Genomic DNA, 12,424 nt, shown 5'->3' on the forward strand with positions numbered 1-12,424 from the left:
TCAGTTCTGAGACTCCAACTGGCTCTCCTTGCTCCTCAGGTTTGCAGACAACCTACTGTGGGACCTTGTGGTCTTGTAAGTTAATACTTAATAAACTCCCCCCCCCACCCGACACATACACACACATATATATATCCTATTAGTTGTGTCCCTCTAGGGTACCCTAATTAATACACTAATAAAGTCCCTTTTATATCCACATATATCCTATTGGTTCCATCCCTCTGGAGAACCCTCACTAATACAGATTTCAGTGATAAAAAGAAAAAATATCCAATTTAAAAGTGTGCAAAAGATCTGAATATACATTTCTCTAGGGGACATACAAATGGCCAATAGTCACATGAAAGCTGTTCAACATCACTAGCCATAAGAAAAATGCAAATCAAAACCACAATGAAACACTACTTCATACCCACTAGGATGGCTATAATCAAGAAGTCAGATGACAATAAACAATGGAGAGAATAGGGAGAAACTGGAACTCTCATACACTGCTGGTGAGAATATAAATTGGTGCAGCTGGTTTGGAAAAAGTCTGGCAGCACCTCAAAATGTTAAACATAGAGTTACCATATGACCCATCAATTCTACTCCTAGTTATATACCCAAAAGAAGTGAAAGCGTATGTCCACATAAAAACTTACACACAGATGTTCATAGCAGCATTTCATAATAGCCAAAAAGTAGGAAATAACCCAAATAAATGTCCATCAACTGATGAATGGACAAATTCAATGTCCTTTATCCATATACTGGGATATTATTTGGCAATAAAAGAGACGAAGCACTGACACATTACTGATACAACACGGATGGAGTCTGAAAACATTATGCTAGTCAAATAAGTCAGGAACAAAGAACCACATGTCCACAATAGGCAAGTCTATTGGGACTAGGTAAATCAGGTTACCTAGGGATTCGGGGGAAGTCAGGGGATTCCTGCTAATGAGTGTGAGGTTTCTCTTTTTTTTGAGACAGAGTTTTGCTCTTATTGTCCAGGCTGGAGTGCAATGGAGTGACTCGGCTCACCACAACCTCCACCTCCTGGGTTCAAGCGATTCTCATGCCTCGGCCTCCCAAGTAGCTGGGATTACAGGCATGCGCCACCATGCCCAGCTAATTTTGTATTTTTAGTAGAGACGGGGTTTCTCCATGTTGGTCAGGCTGGTCTCCAACTCCCGACCTCAGGTGATCCGCTTGCCTTGGCCTCCCAAAGTGCTGGGATTATAGGCATGAGCCACCACGCCCGGCCAGAGTGTGAGGTTTCTTTGTGGGGTATGAAAATGTTCCAGGTTGGGCACACTGGCTCACACTTGTAATCCTAACACTTTGGGAGGCCAAGGTGGGAGGATCACTTGAGCTCAAGAGTTCGAGACCAACCTGGGAAACATAGTGAGACCTTGTCTCTATCATTAAAAAAAAAAAAAAAAAAAGTTCTAAAATTGATTATAATGGTAGTTGTCCAATTCGATGAATATACTAAAAGCCACTGAATTGTATACTTAAAATGGGTGAAATGTATGTGAATTATATCTCAATAAAGTTATTAACCATTTATGCCTGAGGTTGCAACTTTCTGAATTTTTGCAATCAGACGTTGGTGATGACCTTGAGCAGTGGCATATAAATAACTCTCACATGTTTAGTGTCCCAATAATGGACCACTAGGCATAAATGGGTTAACAGATACATTTTTCCTCTTGACTTTTTCTTTTACCATTTAACGTAAATAAACATTTAAAAATCAAATCATTCTGAGAGAGAAATAAGTAGAACATATTCAAAACAATGTGCTCCCAACTCAGAAAGCATTTCCAAGGAAAAGTCCCAGGTACGCTGGGCCCCAGGCAGCAGTGATGGATTGAGCAGCAGTCTTGTAAAATGACCACATTCCAACATTCTAGGAGGCATGTCAATAATATCAACAGATGTAATTACAGCTTTTCTTTGCCACTGCTTCAATCCATTGGCAAAGATAACACACGACGATCATCAAAGTTACGAAGGCATTATCCTAAAAATACATGTTTTAATGTACATCTTTTTTTTTTTTTTTTTTCCTGGAGATGGAGTCTCGCTCTGCTGCCCAGACTGGAGTGCAGTGTTGTGATCTCAGCTCACTGCAACCTCTGCTGCCCGGGTTCAAGCGATTCTCCTTCCTCAGCCTCCTGAGTAGCTGAGATTACAGGGGTGTGCTACCACACCCAGATAATTTTTGCATTTTTAGTGGAGATGGGGTTTCACCATGTTGGTCAGGCTGGTCTCAAACTCCTGGCCTCTGATGATCCACCTGTCTCAGCCTCCCAAAGTGCTGGGATTACAGGCATGAGCCACCGCACCCGGCTTAATGTACATAATTGTATAAAAATATATATGTATATAAAATATCTAATCTCTTATGTCCAGTGCTACCAGTTCTCATGATGACATGTGTTGAAATCATTAATATTTTCTTTGATTAAATGGATTTAAAACACTTGCTAACACAAATACCTTAAAACTCCAGTTATAGGCAACTTGTTTTATCTTGGTACTTTGACGTTACGATGTTCATTTTGTCTCCAATAAAAAAAAAATAGTTACTCTGAACAATTTGAAATAAAACTAAGTTTCTTGATTATCTGTGGGCTTGAAAAGTTGCCTGGGAATTAAATTATTCAGTCTCAAATTCTGAAGTCTGGAAGACACTTGTGGAGATTCTCCCACCTGTTAGAAAAATTAAAATAACAAAGTTAATTTGGTAAAAATGTCGTCAGTCTACCCTATGTACTTGTATTCCTTCCGCTTCAGAAAAAGAAATCATGCACCTTCCCCAACCCTTGAAAGGCTTGAGCAACCAAAGCAATTGGCTATCAGCTCCTTGTAGGATCACATCTGCTTTGCTCACTGTGGTATCTCCAGCACCCAGCTCTGGGTCTGGCATTTAGAAGTAACTATGTACTGAATTAGTACGTGTGTCTAACTTCTAAAGGTGTAGACAGAGCCCACTACATAATTTGGCAGCCCAGTCCAAAATTAAAATGATGGCCCCTTGTTCAAAATTAAGAATTTCAAGATGGTGATTACAGAACTTTTTTTTTTTTTTTTTTTAAAGTGTGGGCCTGAGTCTTGGAGGACTGCCCATGTTGCCTGCCCATGAAGTCAGTTCTGGATGCGTAAGATAAAACATTGCAATGCCACAGTCATATTCTTTGTGCTACTGATGATTCTGAAGTGGGCCAGTATCGTCATGATGAAGTTTCACCACCATAAAGAAATGAAAAGAGTAAGCACAATTCAATTATAGGAAAAGGGTCTTTTTTGGAATTGCCTCTCTTTTCTGCTTATGTCAAAAGCCTTACTCCAGGACCTCTGTAAGAGATGACAAGTTTAGTTTCAGAAAAAGATGTTTTCCTGAGATGGAAATTCTATCAAAGAGTTGACCTGGGGTACAGAATGGAACTTAGAATCAGCAGGCATTCTACTGTCCAAGAGGGGAAAAAGAAGAAACTTCCCCCTCCACCCTCAACTATGTCCATTTTAATCACTTTTCCCACAAAACCTGACCCTCAGCCTCTTTTCCCAATCTGGTTAATGGTGCTGGATCCACCTGTATGCCTTAGCCAGATGTCTTGGAGTTATCCTCAGGCCCAACCCCACCTGAATCCAACTGATCATTAAGTCCCATCAGCTCTATCCTTAGCATCTCTTCTCCATCCCCATTGCTACTACCTAATGTTAGAAACTCCTCAATAACCTTACCCAGGTTACTGAAATAATCTTTTGGCTGAGAACTCATTCCCTACTCTCTCCCGAACCATCATATCATCCACTAAACCTCAGTCAACGTCACCTTCATAAATTTCAATTCACAGAGCACTTAAAATGCTTCTACTGTTCTCAATTGCAATCAGAAGAATGTATGACCTCTTCAGAAGACCCTGTGTCCATCCTCCCTGCCAGTTCCTGTGTCTGCGGCCCATCCTCTCACTGCGCCCTGTGCTCCAGCCATGGTGTTCTACACCTTAGTCTCCTAATGTGCCAGGACTCCACACACTGTGCCCTGTGTTAGACCAACTCTTAGAGAACCTTTTCCCTGTGCCATATCCATTTGGGGACAGAGGATATAAGTATTCCCCGTTTACAACTCAGCCTGGTTCTGGCAGGTTACACCAGCACTCTCTCCCCTGGGTTCCCCCTGTGGCCCCTTCTTACCTTTATTACAGCCTTGGAAGCTTAAAGACTCAACTGAACAAGTCTGCTGCCAGCACTTAAAGCAATTCTTACACTTCTATTGGAACTACATTTGGAAATTATTTATAATCCCACCTTTTTTTTTTTTTTAACACAAAATCCACTACCCAAATTAGATCCTCTAACTCATAAAACCAGAAAGCAAATGTCTTTGGGTTATTTCCTAAACTCAGAATAGGTCTCAATAGAAGCTTGCTTCCCTTATAAACATTCAAAAGGATCTTTTACTGCCTCGAAAGCAATTCCAAAAGGAATTGTCAAACTAAAGGGGGGCACTACAAGAATAAAAGTTTGACTTTCAGTACAACCTGAAAGAACGATATTCTGAATGTCTGATTTTTTTAAAAAAAGTTTCATCGCCATATATTCATGACTCATATTTTGACCACTAAGCATTTTTGAGGTATTACCATGTGAACAGCAATTGTACCAAATGTTCTAGCAGATCAAAAATGATACGCTGTCCCCAAGAAGCTTGATTTACAGCGTCAAACAAGGTTACTGCAAGTGCAGTACAGAAGGGGTGTGTGCCCTCCTACAGGAGTTCAGAGAAAAAGAAGGCTTCAGGAACAACATAGAAACTGAGCTGGATTATAAGAAGAGAGGATGGCGTGAGGTGATCAGCTTGGAACTACTTTATCTTTCCTCTGCTATATATACCCAACGTACTACACTCATTCCTTCTGGTTCTCATGGAAAAAGGGTCCTCTGTCCCTAATCCTGTCTCAGGGCAACCCCTCTACTTATTCTCTTGATTTTTCCCATCTTACCCACGTCAGGACTCCAATTCTGCAATTATCCTCTCTCCCTGAATCATGAATTTCTGGTTCTCCATTGGACCATTCTAGCAACATACTAAGATGCCTTAATGTACCCATCCAAAGTAAACAAACCAATAAAGTTTTCCTTGACCACAAGTCCTCTATTCAGATACAACCACCTTTTCAGCAGCCCTCTTCAAAACCTACCTCCACTGCTTCCTCCACCCTTTTGGCTCCCATTCTCTCACCAGCCCCCTCAGTCCAGGCTTTTGTTCCCTCCCCACAGCCCTGGTTTTCCTTCTATCTCACTCACACTCCTTTTTAGTTCCTCCTCCTCTTCCAGATCTCTAAAAGCTGGGAATACCCCAGAATTCTGTCGTCAGGCCCCCTCCTCTATCTGCAGTCTCTCCTGAAATTAACTCACCTAGTCTTTTCAATATCACTACATGCCAATGATTCCCAAGTGGACCTTTCCTACCCTACTCCCTGCTGAGGCTCTAAACTCCTCTACCAACCACTGACTTACTCATCAAGTCCAGGTACATTTCCAATTAGTACCTTAAACAACAGCATGCCACAAGAGAACGCTTTATTTCCCCAAACGAGTTCTCCTCACATCTCTCCCATCTCAGGAAATGGCACTGCTATTCCCTAAATTGCTTTAGCCAGAAATCCAGGAATCATCCTGGATTACTTTCTCTTTTACCTCATCACATCTAATCAGAAAGTCATACAGACTCCATCTCCAAAATGCATCCACACTCCAACCACAGATTACCAGCCCCGCTCTTTCATTAGGCTCTCCCCACGATGACCTCCTACTGGTCTCCTCACTTCCCCTTCACTTTCCACAGTTCCCTCTCCACGGAAGCCAGAGGGATTGTTTATTTTGTTTGTATGTATGTACGTATGTATTTTTGAGACAGGGTCTCATTCTGTCACCCAGGCTGGAATGCAGTGGCACCACCACAGCTCACTGCAGCCTCAACCTCCTGGGGTCAGGTGATCCTCCCACCTCAGTCTCCTAAGCAGCTAAGACAACAGGCACCCAGCACCACCCCCAGCTAATTTTTGTTTGAATTTTTGGTAGAGATGGGGTTTCGCCATGTTGCCCAGGCTGGTCTTGAACTTCTGGGCTCAAGTGACCCGCCCACCTTGGCCTCCCAAAGAGCTAGGATTACAGGTGTGAGCCACCGTGCCTAGCCTTGCCTTTTTTTTTTGAGACAGGGTCTTGGTCTGTCACCCAGGCTGGAATGGGATGCCACAATCACAGCTCACCATAGCCTGGAACTCCTGAGATGAAGCAATCCTCCTACCTTAGCTTCCTGGGTAGCTGGGACTACAGATATGCACTACCACGTTCAGCTAATTTTTTACTATTTTTGTAGAGATGGAATCTCACTATGTTGCCCAGGTTGATCTCAAACTCCTGGGCTCAAGTGATCCTCCCGCCTGGCTCCTGAAGGTGTTGGAATTGCAAGTGTGAGCCACCACACCCAGCAGGGATTGTGGTTTTGTTTTTGAGACAGGCTCTTGCTCTGTCACCCAGGGTGGAGTACCGTGATGCAATCACAGCTCACTGCAGCCTCGACCTCTCAGTCTCAAGTGATCCTGCTGCCTCGGCCTCCTGAGTAGCTGGGACTATAGGTGCATGCCACCATGCCCAGTTAATTTTTGTATTTTTAGTAGAGATGGGGGTTCACCATATTACCCAGGCTGGTCTCAAACTCCTGGGCTCAGGCAATTCTCTCACCTCCACCTCCCAAAGTGCTGGGATTACAGGTATGAGCCACCATGCTGGGACTATGTTTAAGCAGGCATCAGATGATATCACACATCTGCTTCCAGCCCTCCAATGAATTCCCACTGCAAGCAGAATAAAATCCCAACTCATTCCTGTGGCCCTGCCCATCTCTCCAACACCAGCACCTGCACCCTCTTCCTCACTCACTAGCCACCTTAGCCCGCCTTCCTCTTTGTTTTTTGTTTTGTTTTGTTTTGTTTTTGAGATGGAGTTTTGCTCTTCTTGCCCAGGCTGGAGTGCAGTGGTGCAATCTCGGCTCACTGCAACCTCTACCTCCCGGGTTCAAGCGACTCTCCTCCCTCAGCCTCTTGAGTAGCTGGGATTACAGGTGCCTGCCATCATGCCTGGCTAATTTTTTGTATTTTTAGTAGAGAAGGGGTTTCACCATGTTGGCCAGGCTGGTCTCAAACTCCTGATTTCAAGTGATCCACCCACCTCGGCCTCCCAAAGTGCTGGGATTACAGGCATGAGCCACTGCACTAGGCCAACCTGCCTTCCTCTTTGAATGAAATCATTCCCTTTCCAGGCTTTGCATTATCTACATTCTCAGAGGCCCCCATGCTGGCTCCTTGATAACATTCAGTGCTCAGCTCATATGTCACCTTTTTAGGAAGGAATGACCTGGTCAAAATAGCACCTCCTGCCCACCAACCCCTGCCATTCCCTATGTCCTTGCCTTGTTTTTCATCTTCATAGACTCTTAATCTGAAATTTGATTTTCTCTTGTATTTATTGCCTATGCTGGAATGTAACGTCCACGAAGTCGGCACTGGTGTGCTTTCCTCCCTTAACATTTAGATCAGTGACTGGCAGGTTTTTATTTTTATTTTTTCAACTTTTTGCTAAATGTTTTTTTCAAATGCTGAATGAGAGGAGACAGAAAAAGGCATTCAAGATGAGGGACACAGCAAGTGTCAAAAGGAGGATGAAAAAGTTTGATTCATTTTAGTGAGTTGAAGACACTAGCTTGACAAAAGCAGAAAAAGCATAGTGGGAAATGAAATGTTGTTGAGAAAACTGGAATCAAACTGAGAAAGGTCTCAAATGCCAAGCTAAATAGTCTAGAATTTATGTTGTAGGCACCTGGGAGACACTAAAGCTTTTGAACAAAGAAGTGAATCTTAATGGACACCTGAAGCCTTGAATACTACCAGACCCAAATGTATTGGTTTTCCCTATACATACATACCTATAAAAAAGGTTAATGTATAAATGGGAACAGTAAAAAATTAGCAACAATAACATAAAAAATAAAGCAATTCAGTAAAATAAGGATCACTTGACACAAGCACTGCAATACTGAGACTTACTCTGATAACTAAGATGATGGCAAGTGACTAACGGGCAGGGAGTGTCCATAGTGTGGACACACTGGACAAAGGGAGGATTCATGGAATGAGATGGTGTGAGATTTCATCACACTGCCCAGAATGGCATGCAATTTAAAATTGACAAATTGTTTATTTCTGGAATTTTCCATTTAATATTTTTGGACCACGGTTGACCACGGGTAACTGAAACCTTGGAAAGCAAAACCATGGAAAAAGGGGAATGCTACATTATGAGAATGGGAACAAGAAAGGGGAGGGCAGCCAGGTCACCAATCATCCAAGAAGATGGTAGAGAGTGAAAGGAAAGCAAGTCCACGGTGATTCTAAAATTTTAAGCCATGTAACTAGGAAGATGGTGATTGACATGGAGAAATTGGAAGAGAGAGTAAGATTCTGGGCTGTAGTTCCAGAAAATCAATTTCTGGGAACAAAGATGCAGATTAGGCAGCTGGTTCATTAACTCCTCTTCAGTGCCAGAGCACTCAGCAAATCACCACATTACTGATAGCCGACTGTCTCCACCATGACAATCAGTGTGAGAGTGAGAACTGTCACTTACTTATCTCTAATTCCTGGTGCCTGAAATGTTACTATAGTCAAAACTTTGTTAGCCAAATCACTGGTGCCAAGGAGATGGCTGAAACTGTGAGAATGAGTCAGTTCTCAAAGGAAAAAAGAACTGAGCTTTGGGGAGTTGTCTTCAGTTAGAGGCTGGGAAGGAGAAAAGGAGTGAGGAAATGAAGGGGAGATCAGACAGTGAGGTAAGGGAAATTTGAAAGAAATGAGAAAAACAATTGTTTTTAAGTCCAACAGCACAATGCAACACTAATAAAAGCACACAGTCATGTATAAGCACACTGAAGTTAGCGATATTTAAATAAAACTTGGGAACATGCAAACATCACTCCTACCATAAGAATTTTGCTTGGACTTTCATCATCATTCACACCACAGGTTCTTTTGGATGCTCGTGATTTTGGTAAATCATCATCTGTATCTACTCCATCAGGTGAAGATAATTGCCATCTTTCAGCAAAGATGAGCGTCCTCTCATCAGGTGAAGAGGCCTCGCTCCAGGTGACATCATTTGTCATGGTGTGGTCTGTGACTACAGGGAGTGGAGATGCTGACGGTGTGCTGGGTCCTCCACTGTCTCCAGAGCTCTTCTGTGGGGACTGAAAATCTGCTGGAGGTGCACCGCTAGAGGAGAGCTTACTTTGCAAGAAATGTTTCAAACGAGTTTTTCTAGGAAAACTGTTTTTCATAATGGCATTCCGGAGCTGAGACTCCTCTGCAATCACATACACTCGGCAGCGGCCCCTGGTCACGGCGGTGTAGACATGCTGCCAGTGCTGGCGGCCCGCCTTCCCCACCACATAGACAACTGTTTGCTCCTCGGACCCCTGGGAGGAAAAATATGGTGTGAAGACTAAATGCTATAAAATAGGTTCAGACAGTTTACAGACAAGGAAAGGAGACAAGTGTTCAAAGTGCTCTCCAGCACTTCTACCTGGCCAGACTATTATTATGTGTCCATTTTATGGGTTCCATTTTTATTCATCCTCCAAGAACTCTAAACACACTGCTAAACATGCTGCTAAGTTCAGGTTTCACAGGTCCACAACTGGCTTGTAGAAATCCAGCAGCAAATTTTAAAGACTGCATGCAGTATTAAATCTTTCCTAATAAAAGACTGAAATGATGGTACAGGCTTCATGTGTAAATGTGTTAACCCATTATTACATATAATGGCAAAATATGAAAACTTTAAGTAGCCAGTAATAGGTAAATACATAGATATATTATATATAAATATATGTATATAAAATATTACATGTAATGATAAAATATGGAAATTTTAAGTAGCAACTAATAGGTGAATATATATTATATACTTATATATAATATATACACAGTTGACATACTATTTTGTGAACATCAAAGACACTTTAAAACAACATTTTAAAAACCATATATATATCTATATATATATAGATAGATAGATACACACATACATATAGAATGGTCATAACTCTATAGCAATATAGTTACTCTGATCCAAAACAAGTATATAAAAAAAGAACATAGCTATGTACAATGAAACAAAACAAATCACAAAAAAGGAGAGAAATTCTACCAAATTTTTTATTAATGTCTCCAAATGGAGGGCCTATGGATGATTATTTTTTCTCCTACTTGTCTGTATTTTTCCATTGTTGGGCAATTTATTTCTTTTATCAAGATAAACAAAAAAGAAAACAATGAACCTTTGTCTTTTAACAAAAAATTGGCTAGGCAAGAAAAACACTCAATGTCACCATGTAACTGTAAGAAAACAATTTCAAGTTTGAGGGCTATTCTTAGTCCTACATTCTGAGATCAGCGGATCCAGTGCCAACACAGACAAAGAAGTGGTTTGTACCATTATCTCCCCCATTGCTCTGACATTGCTCCTGCCAAAGGAAAAATTGTGGGAAGACAACTGACAAGATGGGGCAAGTAAAAAATACACATCCACTGCAAATAAACTCTTGCTCAGCAAGCTCTTCTATCTCCGTAGACAGAGAGTTTGAAGCAGCTCCTCATATTGTAAAAGTTTGATAAATACATCTTTCCGATGTTGCTGGGTCTCAGAAATTGACATATATGGTATTTGATTACATACATTTCCACAGATACGTGGCAGCACTCTTCACCTTGGACTTTATATTGTGCATTCTCAAATATGAAAATGTCTACCTAAACTCAGCTAACCTAGTTCTTAATTATCAAGCAACACTGAGAAAAATATAGTAATAATAGTAGATATACTATTATTAATACTTAATGCTCTCATTTTCAGTCTCCCTGTACCTTCTCTTGCCCAATCCATCATCCTCATGGCAGCCACAGTGATATTTGTAAAATGCAAATCCAATCATATTAGATGCTGCTTAAAACCTCTAATGGTTCACAGGGACTCCAAATAAAGTCCTAACCCCTTAATGTGTTTGTAAAGCCCTTCAAGAGCCAGCTTGGCCCTGCTCCTCTCCCTACCTTTTTCCCTTTCTTTTCCATGAACCATGCTCCACCCAGCACAAGGGACTTCCAGGTCCTGTCAGCATTCCTCAGTCCATGGCCTCAATTTGGCCCATGTCTGGAGTAGCCGCCCCATCTATTACTCTCCAGCACCCTGTACTTCCTCTCTATCACAGGCTGTACTGACCCTAAGCTCCATGAAGGCAGAGCTTCACCTTTATCCTACTCACTGTTCTTTCTCCACTGCCTCACGGAGTGAATGATGATTAAAAATTAAAATGTCATGCTACAGGAGCCAAAGGTCTGCTGTCCCTGGAATGCTGCACCCCAAGAGGGTACTTAAGTCTACCTCAGAAAGTAAGACATAGACACCTAACTTCACCTTGATAACCTGCTATAAATAATTTCCCCATTGCTTTAAATCTCCCTTGAAAATCAGAACTGTCAAACTTCTTAAGGAGGTAAGTTTCCTATATTTACTTTTAATTATGTATATGTCTATTCTATAAATTGGTTCTACAACTCAACCACTTGTATGAAGAGCCACAAAACCTTCAACAGCTCCCCATTTCACTCAGGTAAAAGCCAAAGTCCTTAAAATTGGCTAGAATAGCACTGTCCAATACAAATATAAAACAAGTCATATATGTAGCTTAAAATTTTCTAGTAGTCTCATTAAAAAAGAAATGGATAGAATTAATGTTAATAATATGCCTGTATTTTACTTAAGCTAACATACCCAACATATCATCATTTTAACATATAATCAATATTAAATTATTAATAAAAGACTACATCTTTGAAATTCTATATTTTATATACCCAGAACAGTTCAATTTGGATACTACATTTTCATCAGAAATACTTAATCTATTTCTAGAGTTCATAAAATTTGTAGTTGAAAAAGAAGATTCACATACCCAAGTTATTCCAAACATAGTTTTTCCAACATACAGAAGTTTTCCAATGACTGTATCTAGTAACTTTTGTTTTGTTTATTTGTTTTTGTTTTTGAGACAGGGTCTCACTCTGTCACCTGGGCTGGAGTGCAGTGGCGCAACCTCAGCTCACTGCAGCCTCCAGCGCCCAGGCTCTGGAAATCCTCCCACCTCAGACCCCCGAGAAGCTGGGACCATGGGTGCATGCCACCATGTCTGGCTAATGTTTTGTATTTTTTGTAGAGATGGGGTTTCACTATGTTGCCCAGGCTGGTCTTGAACTCCTGGGCTCAACTGACCCACCCACCTCAGCCTCCCAAAGTACTGGGATTACAG

At 41.5% G+C, this 12,424-nt stretch overlaps 1 protein-coding gene across 1 annotated transcript in view; it reads right to left on the reverse strand.

Annotated features, from left to right (window-relative positions):
* Positions 1–2,349: 2,349 nt before the first annotated feature.
* The window catches only part of HELB (DNA helicase B), a 35,861-nt gene continuing 25,786 nt past the window's right edge, over positions 2,350–12,424 (reverse strand). Inside the window, exons 12-13 of the mRNA XM_003259698.4 lie at positions 9,044–9,535; positions 2,350–2,709 (exon numbers count right to left, since the gene is read on the reverse strand). Coding sequence (XP_003259746.2) covers positions 2,608–2,709; positions 9,044–9,535 — 594 coding nt within the window. The 3' untranslated portion in view covers positions 2,350–2,607. The remainder of the gene's footprint in view (positions 2,710–9,043; positions 9,536–12,424) is intronic.

Source organism: Nomascus leucogenys, chromosome 10 (genome assembly GCF_006542625.1).
Source record: "Nomascus leucogenys isolate Asia chromosome 10, Asia_NLE_v1, whole genome shotgun sequence".
In the NCBI taxonomy this organism is placed as follows: domain Eukaryota; kingdom Metazoa; phylum Chordata; class Mammalia; order Primates; family Hylobatidae; genus Nomascus; species Nomascus leucogenys.